At 59.9% G+C, this 19,358-nt stretch overlaps 1 protein-coding gene across 4 annotated transcripts in view; it reads left to right on the plus strand.

The window, feature by feature from the left end:
• The window catches only part of SMOX (spermine oxidase), a 34,396-nt gene extending 15,417 nt beyond the window's left edge, over positions 1-18,979 (plus strand). For 2 of the 4 annotated variants that reach the window (XM_051845277.3, XM_002710930.6), the window contains exons 2-7: positions 6,574-6,807; positions 10,064-10,290; positions 13,979-14,152; positions 14,303-15,062; positions 15,621-15,781; positions 18,518-18,979. In XM_051845277.3, the coding sequence (XP_051701237.1) occupies positions 6,600-6,807; positions 10,064-10,290; positions 13,979-14,152; positions 14,303-15,062; positions 15,621-15,781; positions 18,518-18,655 (1,668 nt within the window). In that variant the 5' untranslated portion in view covers positions 6,574-6,599 and the 3' untranslated portion in view covers positions 18,656-18,979. Of the gene's footprint in view, positions 1-694; positions 749-6,573; positions 6,808-10,063; positions 10,291-13,978; positions 14,153-14,302; positions 15,063-15,620; positions 15,782-18,024; positions 18,115-18,517 lie in introns of those variants that run through there. The other 2 variants (XM_051845281.3, XM_089307243.1) reach the window with 2 other exon arrangements.
• Positions 18,980-19,358: the final 379 nt, after the last annotated feature.

Here is a 19,358-nt window from a genome sequence, read left to right on the forward strand (position 1 = left end):
CTCCGAGGTGGTCCTTACTGGTGGCTGCACTCTGACCTCTGCTAAGCAGTCCTATCAGGTGGCTGTACCTCTCTCCATTTTACAAATGAGGAAATGAAGCGCAGGGTGACTGTCACCATCAGATGGGGCGTAGACCTGTGTGCCCAGGAGGTGGGGAGCAGGTGCTGTGTGCTCAGGGTGAGTTCAGAGGTGTTGGCCAAGTAGTGCTCAGAGAAGGGAAGCTGTAGGGGACTCCTGGCCAGGGGAGACTGAGTTGGGGGCCTGAACCCAAGTCTCAGCGTCCTTTCCTCTCCCCGCCTGCCCCCGCTCTGCCTGCTGCCTGGCTGGCCGGGCTGGCTCAGCATATCCTGCCTCTTGTACTTCCTCTGGCTGGCTGGCCTGGGTGAGGAGGCTAGGGAGGGTCTGGCCGGGAGGAGGTGGGGCCCAGGCTTTCCCTTGGGTTGAGGGGGAGGGGCTTGTGGCAGACACAGAGCCCCTTTGTCTGGGCGGCCGTGCAAAGCAGCTGGTCTGGGATTTCTGGGTGTTTTTTAACATTGGAAGAATAATTGCATTGTCTGGGGGGCCTGGGGAACCCACAGCCCCTGGCAGACCTGCAGGCAGCCCAGGGATGTTCCCTGGACCAGGCCCCAGAGTCCCTCCTGCCATGCCCCTTCCAGTAGCAGCCTGAGGAGAAACTGAGGCAGGGCACTAGGAGTCTCTTGCATTTTGGGGAGACATGAAGTCCTCCATGTTGGCTGGGAAGGTACAGGTGAGCTGTCCCCTGCTGCATAGGGTTTGAGAGCCATGAATAGGCTCACAGGAGCAAACATGGGCTTTGAAGAGGGAGGGAGTGTGGTGGGCAGGGGTGGGCACACTGTGGAGGGGCAGGAGTGAGGTGACCAGGGGGGCCCTACTCTTCTTCCCTGGGGAGAGGATGGGGGAGCCCCCTGGGAGGACCCAGAGATGCAGGCACACCTGGAGGTCACCTGTTTCCAGGTGGGCACCAGGTTTTGTCTCTGTGGAGTGCGTCCCTGGAAGGGTGTGGGCTGCTGGGCTGGCCCCCAGGGCTGCATTTCGCTGCAGTAGCTATTGCTGGGGAGGGGGGCACTCTTTGGATTCTGGAGGGGGGCTGATCTGGACTCCGGTGTAGAAGAGGAAGGGCTGCCCGCTGCTGGCTGGGCTGGGGACCCCTGTGACAGTTCGGTCACTGGGTTCACCTCTGGGAGGGGGCATCAGTCCAGCCCGGACGCTGGCCCTGCTCTGTGACAGTGGGGCCTCGCTCCCGAGAGGCAGGCAGCAGGGGTTCCTGGGGGTGAGACGCCCGTGTTGCAGGGGCAGGCTGAGGCGTGGCAGTGCAGGACTGGCAAGAGGGACATGTCTGTGGCCGTCACTGAAGGGCCAAGCATGTGGAGCTACTGTAGTCATAGCTGCGCCCCGCCGCCCGGCAAGTGGGAACCTGGCCCAGCCCTTCTGTCACCTCCAGGGAGGCGGGGCTGGGGAGGTCAGCTGGGCGGGGGGGGGGCAGAGCGCTGACCTGCGAGGCCCCTCCCCACACCTGGAGCACGGTGGCGGCTGTGTGGTGCGTACTCACCTAGCACCACAAGCTCTGACTGTGGGGCCGTGGGAGCGAGACTGGGCCGGGGCGGGGGGGGGGGGGGGCACAGAGGCCGCAGGGCTCCCGAGTACATGGCTGGAGTGGAGGGGACAGTGATGGGGGCTGTGAGGCTGACCCGACGAGTAACGGGAGGCTGTCCACTCAGGATGCCTCCGGCTGTGAACCTTGGGACCTCTCAGCACTCCGTGGTCTCACCTGCGGTGCGGGGGCGGACAGAGAAGTGCTCACTGCTCCCGGGCCAGTGCAGGGCATCTCGGGAGGGGCTGGGCAGGGCCCGAAGTTGGCAACAGGACTGGATCAGGCCTCGGAACCTGGACGGCGGGAGGGTAGGCATCAGAGAAGCCTGTGCCCACCCTGGTCTCCAGCCTCCTGGTCTTTATCCCTTCTCCCTGCCTGGGGGCCAGAGTTCGGCAACTCTGTCCCTGTCTCCACTCCCTGCTGCCTTCCTCCTCCCAGGGGCAGTCAGGGTGGTGTGGGCGCTGGGTGGGGAGGGGGAGCCAGACAAGCAGTGTGCTAGGGGTTGGGGGGTGGCAGTGGGGCATCCTGAACAGAGGGGGCAGACACTCGCACACCCTGCTGGCCTCCTTGGGGACATGGCAGCACAGCCCCGTGGGCCCTGGCACAGGAGCTGGGCAGGAGGCCCCAGGCCCCCACCCCCCTTTTGCCATGGTAGCCAGAACAAGTTGCTGGCACCTCCTTGCTCCTCCCCCTCCCCCTCCCCCTCCTCCTCCTCCCTGCCTGGCTGAGCCAGCACTTTTTTCTTCTCTCCTTTATCTGCTCAAAAAGTACAGGGTGTTCTGTTTCTCCTGTGCATACAGATCAAGGAGCGGATGTTATTTATTTCTCTCTTTCCCGAAGGCAGGCAGAGAGAGCCGGGCAGCTGCAGGACCACTGGAGAGCGCCTTGTCAGAGCCTGCTCCCAAAGCTGTAGAGAAAAGTAGACCCACTAGGGACAGAAGATGGTGCAAAGCGTCTGCTCCCGCCACACACAGCCCCCGGGGGGAGGGGGACGCTAGAGGCCTGGGGAGGCACTCGGAGCACACCTCGGCTGCTCTGACAGGGGACCCCGAAGTGCGAGGGCCCCCTAGGCGAGAGCGGGGAACACCTCTGCCCTGTGTGGTGTATGTGCGCGCGCGTGTATGTGTGTGTGTGTGTGTGGGGGGGCTCTGGCTTCCCGGGGGGCACGCGGGTCTTCAGAGGGCTGACAGGGCTGCGGGATGAGCTGTGAGGCTCTGGGGTGCGGGGGATCCACGTGTCCCCGGCTCCCACCTGGCAGCCCCCGCGGGGTGATGTCTGTCTTCAGTTCCAAGTCTCTGAGCCCTGACCTCGGGAGGCCGGGGTCTTCTCCTGTCCGTCCCGGAGGCGGAGGAGCTGCCCCATGTCCCGCGGCCCACTGCAGGTGAGCCCTGCTCCAGGGACGTGCAGGGGCCGCCGAGCTCCGGCCACGGCGACAAGGGCCACGTTCGCCCGTGACGACGGTGCAGGCTCGGCCAGGCGCTGCCGCGGCGTTCCTTCCTTCCGCGGGGTCATCGCCGCCACCCCTGAGCCCCCCAGGAGCAAATCTGAGAATCACGCCGCCCTTCACCGCATCGGAGGCGGGGCTGGGGGCTGGGGGCTGGGCAGGGGCGCGCGGCGCCACGTCGGCGGTCGCGGGGTGCCGGCGGCGTCACCGCGTGTTTACAAACCTGACGCAGCCGCGTCCCCGCTCGCCCTCCGGCTCGCTCGCTCGCTCGGCTGGCCGACATCCGGCGGCAGGCTCCTGACCCTTCCTCCCCGCCAGGCGGCCGAGTGCGGGCAGCCACATCCTCACCTCTAAATTTAGTGCCAGGAAGGAGAACCTGGGGAGGGGGGGCGGGGAGAGGGCGAGGGGCGGGGAGGCGGGGCCCTCGCACCAGCCCCGACCCCGTGCTCCGGGGGCATGGCGGGGAGGCAAGACCTGGCGCCTCACGGGGATGGGAAGGGGCCGGGGACCCCGCCCACGCGACCCCCGGCGAGGCCGATTCCGCGCGGACAGCCTGGCCTAGGCTTGGCGGGACGCTGCCAGTGAGGGGGCGCGGCTTCGGGCGCCACCTTCCGGCCGTCTCGGGAACAGCTCCTGCCCCGAGCCTGGTGGGCCTGGGTCTGCAAAGGGGCTGTGGGGGGTGCATGCCCACCCAGGTCCAGCAGTTGCTCGGGCAGGCGGACTTGGTGACCGGGGAAGCAGCATGTCGGCCTGAACGTGTCCCCTCCCCCCCTCGCCTCCCCTCCCCCAATAGATCCTTTTGACAAACTGACAGTACATTAGCTGTAGGGCACGCGTGCACGTGCGGGCTTGCAGGCCCCTCAGTGGTTAGACCTTGGAGGAGGTCAGCGCGCCGGCCTGTGGCTCTCTGGACGCCAGGAACGCAGGAGACTCTCAGCGGATCACACAGAGCTGAACTGTACAACTCAGCGATTCTCTGTGTTCCCGCCGTGTGACTGCTCAGACTGAGCCACAGCCCCCTTGGGCCACAGGACGTCCCCTTCCTGGCCATTGCCCCTCCTGCTCACCCTCTGTCCTCGCAGTGCAGATGTCGCCCGGGACGTGCGCTGTAGTCTGGCTGCCTTGAGGTGCATGTGCGCTGCTGCCCGGCTGTCTCCGGGCTCCGTTTGCTGCTGCAGAATATTCCGTCGTGTGCATGTGCTGCCTGCAGCGCCATGTTTTTATCAGTTCTCCCCTGGGTTGTTCCAGGCTTTTGGCAACTGTAGATAACCTGGATGTGAATTTTAAAGTCAGGTCTGTTTGCCGGCGCCATGGCTCACTAGGCTAATCCTCCGCCTGCGGCTCAAGCACCCCAGGTTCTAGTCCCAGTTGGGGCGCAGGATTCTGTCCTGGTTGCTCCTCTTCCAGTCCAGCTCTCTGCTGTGGCCCGGGAAGGCAGTGGAGGTTGGCCCAAGTGCTTGAGCCTGCACCCGCATGGGAGACCAGGAGAAGCACCTGGCGTCTGGCTTCGGATCAGCACCGTGCGCCCACCACAGCATGTCGGCTGCAGCGGCCATTGGGGGGGTGAACCAACAGAAAAGGAAGACCTTTCTCTCTGTCTCTCTCTCTCTCCACTCTGCCTGTCCAAAAAAAAAAAAAAAAAAATCAGGTCTGTTTAGCAGGTTGGCTATCTCTCTTGGGTGGATCCTCGGAGTGGGTTTCTGTGTCATGCTCAGCTTTCTTAGGTATGGGTGATGGTGATTTATATATTTATTTTAAAAATTATTTTAATTTGAAAGGTAGAGACAGAGATCTTCCATCTGCTGGTTCACTCCCTAAATTCCCACAAAAGCCAGGACTGGGTCAGATCAAAGCCAGGAACTGGGAATTGCATCTGCATCTCCCACGTGGGTGACAGGGACCTGAGTACCTGAGCCATCGACCTCCTGCCTCCCAAGGTGTGCGTTAGCAGGATGCTGGAGTCAGCCATAGAGCTGGGACTCAAGCCTATGTATTCTTTTTTTTTTTTTTAAGATTTATTTATTTATTCAAAAAGCAGAGTTACAGAGGGGCAGAGGCAAAGGCAGAGAGAGAGAGAAGTTTTCCATCCACTGGTTCACTCCCCAGATGGCCACAATGGCCAGAGCTGCGCCATTCCGAAGCCAGGAGCCAGTAGCTTCTTCCTGTCTCCCAAGCAGGTGCAGGGGCCCCAAGGACCTGGGCCATCTTCCACTGCTTTCCCAGGCCATGGCAGAGAGCTGGATTGAAAGTGGAGCAGCTGGGACTAGAACCGGTGTCCATATGCCACTGCAGGTGGCGGCTTTACCCACCACACCACAGCGCCGGCCCCCTCTAAGTACTCTTGACAAGGGATGCGAGCATCTCCTGTGCCAAGTGCCTGCCCCTAGGTCACAGTTTTTTAAATGTGCTCCATCTGCTGCCCTGCAGCCACTCTCCGCCAGCCTGTGGTCCACTGTTAGATTCTGTGACTTCTGGCACTGAAGCCTCAGCAGTGGCAACTGGAGTCCAAGTGGCTTGGGTCAGGGAAGGAGCAGGGACAGGGTCAAAGAAGAGTGGGCCCCCAGCACCTCCAGACTCTCCTGCCATTCTAGGAAGGAAGGGCAGCAGCCCCCCCCCCCCCCCCAGCCCAGCCCTGGGCTCCTGGAGTCTGGCGGCTGAGTGAGCTGGCTCAGTGTAACTGTCAATTTGATGTCTGGCCTCTGGAGCCGCAGCTCCTCACGGCGCACCATTTCCTGGGCTCTGTGCTGCTTTGCGGTGTCGTAGGGGCTGGGTGGCTGGGGGAAACAGCCTACCAGGAATAGCAGAGGCTTGTTGGACACTGACCTCGTGGCACTTCCCGGGGGGGAGGGCGGGACTGTGCCCTGCCCACCAAATTGCCACCCTGATGAGGCTGTGAAAGACAGAGCCAGAGAAGAGAAGGGGCGAGGGAGGGAGGGAGGGAGAGAGAGAGAGCAAGCTCGAGTGAACAAGAGAGAAAGAGAATGAGCTAGGCAAGGGAGGGGGAGCAGAGGGTCCAACGCTGTGTGGGCATCCTGGGGTCCATGCCAGTGTCTGGGGCGAGTGCGACTACTCTGGGGTCCGTGTGAGTATCTCGGGATCTGTGCAGATGGCCTGGGGTCAGTGTGAGTGTCCTGGGGGTCTGTGTGAGCATCCTAGAGTTAGCTCAAGCTGACCCCAGCGTGAGCTGATCCTGCCTCAGCATCCCCATGGTCACTCTCTTCTGACCTTGGCCTTCTTGGTCACCCCTTCGGTATTTCTTCTCTACTTGGGGACATATAGGTGGCAGATTTGGGTTTTGGGGGCTTCGGGTGGGCTTCTGGGGCTCCTGCCTGCCGGTGGGGACTCACAAGGCATCACGCCCTTCCCGCGTCCCGCCTTCCCTTCCTCCTGCCTCCCCCCACCCGTCTCCCACCTTCCCTTGTCTCTTCTGCTCTGGAGGTGGATTCTCTCGCCCAGCTCCTCAGGGTGCCCGGGAGTGGCCTCTGGGCAGCTGAGCCGTGACCCCCTGTGCCCGCAGGTTCCTAGGAGGCGAGTACGGACGGTATGCAAAGTTGTGAATCCAGTGGCGACAGTGCGGATGACCCTCTCAGTCGTGGCCTGCGGAGAAGGGGACAGCCTCGTGTGGTGGTGATCGGCGCCGGCTTGGCTGGCCTGGCTGCGGCCAAAGCGCTTCTGGAGCACGGCTTCACCGATGTCACTGTGCTCGAGGCTTCTAGCCGCATCGGAGGCCGCGTGCAGAGCGTGAACCTCGGTGAGTGCCAGCCAGCCCAGCCCAGCCACCTCCCACCGCCCCTAACCTGCGGACCCTGCCTGGGGTCTCATATTTTCGCTTCCTTGCAAAATTGCACCATGCATCCCGTCTGCATTTTCCAAAAGTTCTCTGCACCATGGTGTGCACAGTGGGGCCTTGACCTCTACTGGTGCGTGACCTGGGGTTCGTGCTCCTGAAGAGGAGGGCGGCACCCAGAACCGAGCCCCGTTGGCACTGCTGGGCCGGTTTCAGTCTCACAGGAAGGGGAATTCTACAAGTCCCCACTAGCCTCTGTCTCCTGAGCTCGAGTTACTGCATCAGCACCGAGAGCTAGATTTAGAGCACCGGGAGCTCAGGTTAGCATTGGCAAAGGGGATTTTGGAGACCCTGGGGCTGATGTGCAGGTCTTGGGATTATCTGGGAAGAGAGTCTGTCTAGGTTGCAGATACTGAGGCCCCAGGAGGAAGCAGCCGGCCCAGAGGCTCTCCCAGGGCTGGGCAGGTTTTGTCAGGAGTCCTAGGGAGTGGACCTGGAAGGCAGCTGGAGGTCGGGGCTCCCAGGCAGCAAAGGGTCTGAGCAGTGCGGGGTGCAGCAGGTAGGGGCCGGGGCGTAGTGGCTCGAAAGAGTGGTTTTGCTGAGCCTGCCGTGGGTTTTGTGTCTCCCTGCATTCCCCTACCAGGCAGCCAGGCCAAGCAGAGCCCCGTGCCCACTCGCTCAGAGCAGCGAGCAGCCAGGCTGAGGACACACAGGGACCTGCTCTCTTCTCGCAGTGATGTCAGTCACACGGGGGCCTTCCCTAGAGCCGTGCCTGGAAGGCAGACGTGGGCTCACCTGCCTGCTGCTCCAGCACACACGGCAGTGGCTGCTGGCAGGAGGGTGGCCATGCCATCCCGCACCCGTCAACCTGGGGACAGCCGGGGAAGCTCTGAGAGAAGGGGCGACTCTGGTCTTGATGAGACCTCGGGTCTGACAGGAAGGCAGGAGATGGGAAGCGGCGGGGAGGCGGGGGGTTGAGGATACATGACTGATCGGTCATCACTGATCGATTGATCAGGTCGGGAGGGGGATTGGGTGGGCCTGGGTGGTGGTGGGAGTTGGGTAAGTGGTGAGGAGGAGGGAGCAGAGTGCACAGAATGCTGAGTGTCAGGGAGATGGAAGCACCTGCCACGCGGGGATGGTGTGTGTGCCTGTGTCACATGCGCAGACGTGGGGCTGAAACCCAGGCTGGAAGCCCTGCTATGTGCAAAGCTGGCCATGACCTTGGTGGTGGTGAGAGCAGGTGTGGAGGGCCAGAGGCTCAGACGGTGCTATGGGGCCAGCATGGAAATGGTGGCTGGTGTGCTCTTTGGATGCAGGGGTGTGGCAAGGTTGGCAGAGACGGAGGGGCGTGTGGGAGAAGGCATCCTTAGATGGGGCCTGCTCTAGGCCTCCTGCTTCCTGGCCAAGCCTGGAGATGGAGGTGGGTGCTGGCCTTGCTCCTTGGCTTGAACTGGTCACTTCTTCCTGCCTTTGCTGAGTATCAGGGGGGCAGGAAACATGCCCCATGTCAGGCTGCCCAGTGGCTCTGTAACTTGGAACTTTCCGCTGGGCCTGGGAAGGGTTCAAGCCACAGCCCAGAGTGCCTGTCCCCTTCCTGCCACTGTTGGGAGCTCAGACGAGGCCAGATGCTTTGGGGAGCCCCATTCCCAAGACTGAGAAGGAGGTTTGGTACTTGTAGGCCCTCACTGCCCACCAGGAAGCAGAGGGCTGGGCTTCTAGCCTGGGCTGCCCACTTGTCCTAGATGGACGGAGGGGCCAGTGCATTCCCCTCTAGAGACCCCGGGAGATGCTGGCTTGCTGGCTGAGCCATAAGGTTGACTGTATGTTCTTTGGCTTTTGGCACATACATGCAGATGGGGTTATTTTTAGTGACTAGCAGTTTAATTAGAAGCAGCCAGGGAGAGTGGAGGCAGGACAGAGAGGGCCACCTGACCCCTGGGTGAGGGGTACTGGCACTGCCCAAGTGTAATGGAGAGCTACTGCCGCCTTACAAGCTGCCCCAAGATGCAACAGCTTAAAACCACGCCTTCTTATTTGCTCATCTGCAGGTCAGCGATTTAGGGAGAACTCAACTAGGGGATTCTTCTGTTGGCCTTGCCTTGGATCCTCCACTTGGCCATGACCACCTGGCAGCTCGGCTGGGGCTGGTCTGTCCAAGAAGGCCTTTCCCATGTCCCTGGAGGAGGGCACAGGCGTTTGGCTGGGTTTCCTTCCATGGTTGTCACTTCTAGGATGGTGACAGTGGAAGCCATGAGGCCCCTGAGGCTGAAGCTGTGAAGCCACAAGCAGCACATTCTGTTAATCACAGCAAGTCACAAGGGCAGCCCAAATTCAAGGGCAGATGTTGGCAAAGTCACGTTGCAAGGGGTGTGTGCACGAGGATGGGGGGAATTATCCTGAGCATTTGGGGGAAAAAAATGCCACACTTATCATGCCTGCAAACAAAGCAAAACAAAACACCAGGGAACTTCCTATCTATCCTCCTTTCTTTGTTGCAACTTCCCTGGGAGGAGCTGAATGTGTCACAGGCGAGAGCAGGGGGCCAGGACCAGAGGCTCACAGGGTGCTGTGGGGTCAGCTTGGAAACGGTGCCTACTGTGATCTTTGGATGTCCTCTTCCTGCGGAAGGGGAAACTGAGGCCTATGCCCAGAGGGAGCTCCCAGACCTGGTACCTGTGGCTGGAGCTGGGGTAGTAGAACCAGTTCCCATGCCTGTCCCAACTGGGACCCAGGAGTGACCCTCGCCCCAGCGTCGCTGTCAGGGCTCAAGCCCCTGTGCCAAAGGATTCAGAGCTGAACTGTCCCTGGTCTGGGACTGCTTTGCCTGTCTCTCCTACCCAGGCTGGGCTGGGAATGGCCATTTTCTGACCCAAAAAAAGCCTCTGGGGACACCAGGGAAGCTGGGGGATTAGAGGGAAGCCAGCTGGGGACCTTGGTTTTCCACTGGAACTGCTGTGCCCTCCGGTGCCCACGGGGTCCTCAAAGAGGGGAGGCACCAGGGAGGAAGGGGGAGCTGCTGTTGTCTTAGAAGAAGCTGGGGTTGGAGGCGGAGACTTGGCCACTGGGCAAGGGAGGCGGCTCTGGGGCAAACCCCAGCACCATCCAGGGCAGTGCGACCCCATCCCGGAAGCCTGGGCCCCTTCCTGCCTTCCTGCCAGGGACGATGCAGGTCGGCAGAGTCCCTGCCCCTCTGAGGGCCTGTCCTTGTCACCGTCAGGACACGCCACCTTTGAGCTGGGAGCCACCTGGATCCATGGCTCCCACGGGAACCCTGTCTATCATCTAGCCGAAGCCAACGGCCTCCTGGAAGAGACGACCGATGGGGAGCGCAGCGTGGGCCGCATCAGCCTCTACTCCAAGAATGGCGTGGCCTGCTACCTTACCAACCACGGCCAGAGGGTCCCCAAGGACGTGGTTGAGGAATTCAGCGATTTATACAACGAGGTGAGGCATGGGGCGTGGGGGAGGCGGGGACCTGCTGGGCGCCAGAGTGGTCCCAGTGGTGGCTTTGCACGCTCCCCTCCCCGGGCCCTGCATTTGGAACAACAGCACAAGGTGAGGTCAAATGCGGGGGAGGGGTTTGGGGAGGGGTTCCCGGCAGGTGTCCTCTGATTCACAGGATTAAAGGTTCCTCCAGAAAAGGCCTAAACATCTTCTGTTCCATTTGTCACTGGCCATGTGGGTGGTAGTTGTTGTGGCTGTTGTTGGTTTTGGATATTCTTATCAGAGGTCATTTTTTAAAACTTCATCTTCTAATTATTGCTGGTTTATAGAAATATAACTGGCTTTTATGTATTGATTTTGCTGAATTAACATTTTAATTCCAATAGTGTATCTGTTGTGTTCATTATAGCCTGAGAAGATTTTGGAATTTTCTGTATGTAACCCTAAACCAAAAAGTGAGAATCATTCCCTTCCTAATCCTTAGACCAGCATTGCCCAATAAAACTTTCCACAATGTTGAAGATGCTTTATTTATTACTTATTTATTTAATGATTTATTTTTACAAATTAAAAAAATATATATCATTTAAGAAGCAGGGAGACAGCAAGAGAGGGAAAGACAGGCGATGGAGAAGGGGAGAGAGAGAGAGTTCCCATATTGCTGGTTCACTCTCCAGACGCCTAAATGCCTGGGGCTGGGCTGGGCTGAGGCTGGGACCTGGGAAACTCGGTCCAGGTGTCTCATGTGGGTGGCAGGGACCCAACTTCTTGGGTCATCACCTGCAGCCTCCCAGGGAATTGAGAGCTGGAGCCAGAACTCAAACCCAGGTACTCTGGTGTGCGGCACGAGTGTCCTAACCACTAGGTCGAACACCTGTCCTGACGGAGAGTTCTAAGACCTGCACCGTGTGCCGTGGTGGCCACGCACCACACCTTTCTCTCGAGCCCTTAGCTATCTAAGGAAGCTGATGGACTAAATGTTTCGTTTTGTTATTGGGTTGCTACAGGGGCTACTGAATTGGATAACACAGCTTTAGATGATTGATTTTTCTTGTTTTATTGCGCTGCTTTGTATCCAACTACTCAGTGTTACGTAGAAGTGGCGACAGCACACATCCTTGTCTTGTGTCTTAGTTTTTAGTCTTTTCCCACAATGCCTCGAACAAGCAGGGTGCCTATAGGCCCTGACTTCTGCTAGCTTATCCTTCATCACCTGACGTCTTCGCCAAGGGTGTTTTGTGCTCTCTTGGGCATGGGAAAGGACAGTGAGCTGGGTCTGTTTGGAGTGCTTCAAGCACAGGTGCTCCCAGAGAATGACTGTCAGGGCCTGGGAGTGGGTCTGTCCCCACCAGCGTCCGAGTGACGGAGATGGAGTGGATAAGGTGAGTCGTCACCCTGGGTGGGGTGTCAGAAGGAGGACTCAGCACCCTACGGTCTAGACACTCTCGTGGACTCCACCAGCGATGTCCTGCCTGAGGGTGACTCACAATCAGTTGTGAATGTATTGTGCTTATTATAAATGTGATCTAGTTATAAATGGACAAGTGAGTTTGTAGGGTGGCGTCATAGAGCCTCGTCTCTGGAGTAAGATGACCTTGATGCAAATACCAGTCCGACCGTTTACGAGCTGTGTAATCCTGAGCAGGTTATTGGGCCATCCTGGGCCTGCCTTTTCCTCATCTGTGAAATGGGTATGGCTGTACCTACTTCCTAGGAGGAGGATTAAACGCAATCCCACTGGAGAGCCCTTAATGAGAACCGGGGTATTACGAGCTGTCACAGACCTGTCCCATTTTCCCGAAGTCACATCAGGAAGCTGGAGGGGAGACCATACCCACGTGACAAACTCAGGTTCAGTGACGGCTGTTCTAGTTGGAGGGCCACACGGGACTCACACAGGCACGTGGGCTAAGGACTGGCTGCCGTGTCGCTTGCCACCCAGGGGAAGAGCCGGGGGCTGGGCAGGGGTGAGAGCCTGACTGCTTGGCAGAGGGCCTGGGCGAGGAATTTGCTGAGGGCTCCAGTTAAGGCCAACCACCGGCATCTCGTGACTGGAGGCGGGGGAACGAGCAACTTCACTCATTTTCTTCCTCCTACTTCATGCTTGAGAGACGCTTGTAACTCATGGGAATGTCTCTCCCTGGGGTGGAAGGAAGGAGGGGGGAGGGGCGTGGCTTTGCCATCTTCCTCCTATTCTGGGACCCCAGGCCCGCCCAGGGTCTCCTGCACGTGTACGGGCCAGAGCCACACTCAGTTCATTCCGGACGGGAAATGCACCCTCCGTCAGCTCAGCCACAGTTGCTGGCCCAAGGCGCCGACCTGTGCCAGGGTCCTGGCGACAGCAGTGGGCGGGGGCCCGCAGCTTCTCTCCCTTCTGCCCCTCATCCTTGCCTGCAAGGCTGCCCCCCACCCCCCTGAAACGCCTTCCTCTCCCGCCCACTGCCCACGCCATCTCCCAGCTCTGCAGGCCCCTTGGTGCATTTCAGCAGCCTGGCTCTTCCCCATGGCGGCACAGCCCCTGGAAGCAGCACGGTTCTAGGATGTCTGCCCAGCCTGGGTGGGGCCAGGCAGGGGGCTGTGTCTGTCATGCCCGCCACAACTGCCTGGGCAGAGCCCTGAGCCCAGTCAGCGTGTGTTCAGTGAATGCTGGGGCTCAGACTTTCTCTGGGGACCCCAGGCCTGCCCAGCATGGGGTGGAGGTCATCAAGCAGGCTGGAGGGAAGGCAGAAGGACCCTGTTCCCCAGGGCATCGTCACCAGCTGTTGACTCCTGGCTTGCAGCCCCTGCTGAGCTGTGTCTCTGTCCCTTGGCTCCTGGAGATCCTCCCTTCTGTGTTGCCCCTCCCCCCTCCATCCCCTCTTCCTCTCATGCCTCGGAGGTCCAGAGTAAAGGGGTGCTTTGCATGGCCCTGGGCACGGCCAGGGAGGCATCTCCCAGGGACCACATTTCACGTGCCTTCTGCCCTCTGTGCCCCCAGCACTGGTCGGGCCCAGCTCCAGGCTGCTCTCTCGGGTGGCAGGGGAGGGCCCAAGTGCTTGGGTCTTTTTTTTCTTTTTTAAAGATTTATTTATTTAGTTGAAAGGCAGAGTTACAGAGAGGCAGAGGCAGAGAGAGAGAGAGAGAGAGAGGTCTTCCATCTGCTGGTTCACTCCCCAAATGGCCACAGTGGCTAGAGCTATGCCAATCCAAATCCAGGAGCTGGGAGCCTCTTCCAGGTCTCCCACATGGTTGCAGGGGCCCAAGCACTTGGGCCATCTTCTTCTGCTTTCCCAGGCCACAGCAGAGAGCTGGATCAGAAGTGGAGCCGGCCTCGAACCGGCATCCATATGGGATGCTGGCGCTGCAGACAGCAGCTTTACCTGCTATGCCACAGCGCTGGCCTGGGTGCTTGGGTCTTGTAAACTGGCAGGTGGAACTCCCGCAGAGCCCACAGGGCCGGGGAGGGGAGGGGAGGGGAGGGGAGGCAGTCTTCCCCCACAGACAGTGCAGGCACCACGCGGGTCACTGGGTTCCAAGCCAGGGCAGCTCGCCCCGCCTTTGCCTTGCTTGTGGGGGTGCAGCCTGGGCGCAGAGGTCAGCCCAGCTTGGGGCATCTGGGAGCCGACCACGTTCGGGCTGGGGCCCCGCTCTCTGAGACAGAGGTGGGGGGAGGGCGTGTGTTTTCAGCGTCCCGGGCTCTCTCTGGCAGGTCTATAACATGACCCAGGAGTTCTTCCGGCACGGTAAACCAGTCAACGCTGAGAGTCAGAACAGCGTGGGGGTGTTCACCCGGGAGGAGGTGCGCAACCGCATCAGGGCTGACCCTGACGACCCCGAGGCCACCAAGCGCCTGAAGCTCGCCATGATCCAGCAGTACCTGAAGGTATCTTTGCTGTCGAGTATACTGGTGCCGGAGTGAGGACGTCCGATTCTGGGGGAGTCTGGGACCCAGGAGGGCTACAGCTGCTTTGGGGGTCCTGCTCCTGCCCCTGCCCAGCCCTGGGGTCACCCGGCTCTCTGGGTCCTCCCGCAGGTGGAGAGCTGCGAGAGTAGCTCGCACAGCATGGACGAGGTGTCCCTGAGTGCCTTTGGGGAGTGGACCGAGATCCCCGGCGCCCACCACATCATCCCCTCGGGCTTCATGCGGGTTGTGGAGCTGCTGGCCAAGGGCATCCCGGCCCACGTCATCCAGCTGGGCAAGCCCGTCCGATGCATTCACTGGGACCAGGCCTCGGCCCGCGCCCGGGGCCCTGAGATCGAGCCCCGGGCCGAGGGCGACCACAACCACGACAGCGGGGAGGGCGGCCAGGCCGGGGAGGGGCCCCGGGGCAGCGGGCCGGACGAGGACGAGCGCTGGCCGGTGATGGTGGAGTGCGAGGACTGCGAGGTGGTCCCGGCCGACCACGTGATCGTGACCGTGTCCCTGGGCGTACTCAAGAGACAGTACCCCAGCTTCTTCCGGCCAGGCCTGCCCACCGAGAAGGTGGCCGCCATCCACCGCCTGGGCATTGGCACCACCGACAAGATCTTCCTGGAATTCGAGGAGCCCTTCTGGGGCGCCGAGTGCAACAGCCTGCAGTTCGTGTGGGAGGACGAGGCCGAGAGCTGCACCCTCACCTACCCGCCCGAGCTCTGGTACCGCAAGATCTGCGGCTTCGACGTGCTCTACCCGCCCGAGCGCTACGGCCACGTGCTCAGCGGCTGGATCTGCGGCGAAGAGGCCCTCGTCATGGAGAGGTGTGATGATGAGGCGGTGGCCGAGGTCTGCACGGAGATGCTGCGGCAGTTCACAGGTGCGCCCAGGGCCTCCAAGCTGGCCCACTCGGCCCCCGCCCCAGTGGCCTCCCGCGCCACTGTCCCCTGCCCGGGCAGCTGCCACCACGGGCTCCCAAGTGGCTGGCGCCTCCCATTTCGGGGAAGGACAGCGTGCTGCGTCTCTTCGTCTCTCTGAGGGCTGATGGCTTCCTGCCCACGCAGTCTGCCTTACTGCTGGCTGTGTGTCTTCCTTTCTGATTCTTCTAGTTGGATATTTCCTGCCCCCCACGCCTCCAGGAGGGCCTCCCAGGAAGCCTCGGGGTGACAAGGAGAAATGTGCATGTCTGTAATGCCTCTTTAGACAGGAAAATTGAGGCCCTGAGGTGGGGAGCTGCGCTTGGCTCGGCTGGGCTTGCACGGTGTTGGGTGCAAGCTGGAGGCCCCATCCATCCCCTCCTCTCTGTCCTCGGCCTCTCCCTTTGGCCCTGGTCTCCAGGGAGCCCTGGAGGTGGGGTGGGAGTTGTGCATTCAGGGCTGTCTTATGTGCACAGCCATTTCTTAGCCTGCCTCCCCTTTTCTCTCCTGACTCCCTACAGGGAACCCCAACATTCCCAAGCCACGGCGGATCCTGCGCTCGGCCTGGGGCAGCAACCCCTATTTCCGCGGCTCCTATTCGTACACGCAGGTGGGCTCAAGCGGGGCAGACGTGGAGAAGCTGGCCAAGCCCCTGCCCTATACAGAGAGCTCCAAGTCAGCGGTGAGTGTGGGTGCGCAGGGAGCCCAGGGGTCCCGGGGGCTGTTCGGGGTGTGTGTGTATGTGTGTGTGTGTGTGGTCCCGGGCGAGGTGGGGAGGCTGGAACGTCTACCCAGGGGTGCTGGGGTGGGGCAGGGATGGAGTTGCCCCCATCATGAGAGAGAAGAGAAGAAAACATTCACTTCACAATGGGAAGAAGAAACGGAATCAAATGGAAACATTTAAATAAACTGCTTTTTACATTTATTTGAGAGGTTCAGCAATGGGTGGGGGAGGAGGGAAGGGGAGCCTCTGTCCACTGGTTGAGTTCACGAATGCCCGGAACACCCGGGGTGGGCCAGGCTGAAGCCAGGGGTTGGGAGCACAGTCCTGGTCTCCCACATGGGCGGCAGGGACCCAACTCCTGGCGTGTCACCGTCTGCCGCCAGGGTGTGCAGTAGCGGGAGCCGGGTCAGGATTCTGACCTGGGAATGGAATCCACTCACGCTGATCTGGGAGGCAGGTGTCCCAGTTGCCACCCTAAACACCTGCTCCTAAATTGAAACTTTAAATCCTTTCTTGACACTATGAAAATTGAGCCTTTGTATTTTGGGCCAGGCTATGTAATAGCCGTTTAACTTAATAATGACGTCATAAATTAAATGTAGATCAATAATGTAATAAATTAAATTTAGATGAATAAATTGAAGTTTAGTTCCCTGGTTGCATATGTCACAGCCACATGTGGCTCATGGCTGCTAGACTAGGCCGTGTAGCCACAGAACATTTTTGGCATCATAGAATGTTCCATTAGACAACACTGATTGAATAGAAATAAGTTTCCCCGAAGTATTTTTAAAAATGAAATTTAGATTATTGACATTCCTTAAAGTAATGTCAATTATGTGCTCAGAGAAAGGAAGTCTGAAAGAAAGAATTCTACATATTTTGACCCCCATGAAATAGATTTCAAATGATCCCATTCATGTGTACATCCAATAAATCGAGCTTCTCTCTGCCTGTTCACTCCCCAGATGCCTGCCAACAGCTGGGGCTGGGTCGGGAGCCAGGAGCCCCATCATTGGTGGAGATTTCTGTCCATCACTGTGTCCTGTGCCTGCCTGGCTGTGCTGGGGTGGGGGTGGAGGGGGAGAGACAAAGAGGTCTCAGAAGAGGCCCTCAGTGCTGCCATGGCCACCCTCCTGGTGCACCTCTTGTCACCTGCCTCAGTTAGGATGAACACTTGTAACAAAAGGCAAAGCAAATACAAAACAACTGTGGCTTAAACAAGCGATTTGTGTGGGAGGACGAGGCCCAGAGCCGCACCCTCACCTCCCCACCTGAGCTCTGGCACCTGCAGATCTGCGGCTTCGATGTGCTCTGCTTCTACCTTTATCACATGAGAGAAAATCTGGAGGCAGGTGTCACTAGCAGCTGGCTCCCATCCTCAAGGCCACCTTGTGGTCCAAGAAAGCTGCAGATGCTCCAGCTCTCACAGCTGCCTCTCACGCTGGAAGGGAAAGGGCCAGGTTGATGGGCAAAAGAGGGCACCCTTTGGAGCTGAATCGGATATCTCAATCCAAGAGTGTACTTTAAGCCCGCTGGCCAGAACTTAGTCACATGATCACACTGAAGCTCCTAGAGAGGCCGGGCTGTGTCATTTTTCGCTTGAATGGGAGAGGACCCAATCAAGAACAAGGGCTCTGTGACTGAGGAGAGAGGAGAGTGGGCGGCTGTGGCAGTGGGCGGCTTGTACTCTGCTTCCACGCAGGCTGCTTTCCAGTCTAGCAACCTCTGAGCCCCACTCCTAAGAGGGGGTGGCTGTGGGCCGGGGCTTGTCGGGGATGGACACTGTCCGCCTCCTGGGACGGCCGAGCCAGGAGCTCTGCATGCTGTCGGGGCCACAGCTGCTGCCTGGGCGCGTGCAGCTGCCGAGGCTCCGGGCTCAAGTCCACATGCCGGAGCTGGTCCTGCAGCAGGACTTCCTGCTTCCTGGAGGCTGAGCCCCGGCCGTGCCCAGGTCCTCTCTGCCCCCACGAGGCCAGCCTTGGTGCCTCCCTCCCAGCCTCCCCGTCTGAAACGTCCTTGCTCGTCTGCTGACCAGCGTCTTCTGAGAGCCAGTGCAAAGGCCCTGCCCCCTGGGGAGCTCTGTGGGGTTCCTTGATGCTGGGCCTCTTTTGTAGGCTGGGGGTGCCTCGCCCTAGTACCCAGCACGTCATACACGATGCAGCTCAGTGAGTGGGTTTCATGTCTGGTTTCCCCGCCAGCTGGGGAGCGCCACAAAGCAGCAGCCTGGCCACCTTTTACCTTCCAAGGGCCCAGAACAGTCCCTGCACCCCGATAGGGGCTGCAGAAAGGTTTGTTAAATCCCCACCTGACTTCATCGAGTGCCAACATGCTTCCAGGCTGAGTGCTGTAGATACATGATTTCACATCCTCCTTCAAGTAGATGGGATATACCCATTTGACAGATGAGAAAACCAAAGCTTAGGGAGGCTCAGCCACTTGCCCTGAGTTAGTTCACTGCTAAGAGGCTGAAGGATCCTTAGAGACTGCAGAGCCAGGACTTCTAACAGCCCCAGGACAGCAAAAACAGAAGCCTGGGTGACCAGGGAAGACGCAGGGGAAAGTGGCCGATGGGACAGGCAACTCCTCCTCCTGCGGAAGCAGCGATACCCGTACCTCAGATGTGGGTGGGGGGCTCCCGGGGCAGCCAGGGGTGCTGCTGCTCTGCCCTCATCTCCACTTCTCCCTGCCCAGCCCATGCAGGTGCTGTTCTCCGGGGAGGCCACCCACCGCAAGTACTACTCCACCACCCACGGTGCTCTGCTCTCCGGCCAGCGCGAGGCCGCCCGCCTCATCGAGATGTATAGAGACCTCTTCCAGCAGGGGCCCTGAGGGCTGGCCTCGCGGGGCAGCATCCCCTGAGCAGCCACTGGCTGACTCGTGACTGCCGTGGGCTCCTGGCTCCCTCATCCTCTGTAGAGTGGATTTTTATCTCTTGTAGACTCCGACACCCTGACCGGCTCCAGACCTGGCCCTGTAGCTTTCCCTCCCTCCAGGCCGGGCTGTGACCAGGTGTGTCCTGTGGCTCGCCCTCTGTGCTTTGACCACTGCCCCCCTCCCACCCCTGCCCTCTTGTTCTTGCAAGTGCCTTCAATACTTTGCATTTTGGGATAATAAACGAGGCGACCCTTCCCGTGCGCCTCAGCTTCTCTCTTCTGTTTGCATCAGCCTGTGTGGATGTGTGTATGTGTGTGTCTTTAAATCACACCCATAGGAGTGGGCGTGGTGGGGGGTGTGGCAGGGAAGGGGTGTCCCCTCACCCCCACCTGTCTCTGGCTGTCGCCTTCATGCTGCTCCTGCTCAGCCCTGCCCCTTCCAGAAGGCCTGGGCCTGCCTGCTGGCCCCTGGCTGGACTGTACCACTGGCCTCGCTGAGTGGGGGAGCTTCTGCAGAGGAGGGAGGACCGGGCTGTGGCTGCACTCCAAGCTCAGAGGTACTCATTAGTGGGCGGTGCCACCTGGCCGCAGGTGGGGAGGCTGGTCCTGGGCGGGGCTGCTTTTGAGCCTCTGAGACGGTAAGTAGCTTGGCCATCTTT

Source organism: Oryctolagus cuniculus, chromosome 11 (assembly GCF_051225735.1).
Source record: "Oryctolagus cuniculus isolate XC-2025 breed Fujian yellow rabbit chromosome 11, ASM5122573v1, whole genome shotgun sequence".
Lineage (NCBI taxonomy): Eukaryota > Metazoa > Chordata > Mammalia > Lagomorpha > Leporidae > Oryctolagus > Oryctolagus cuniculus.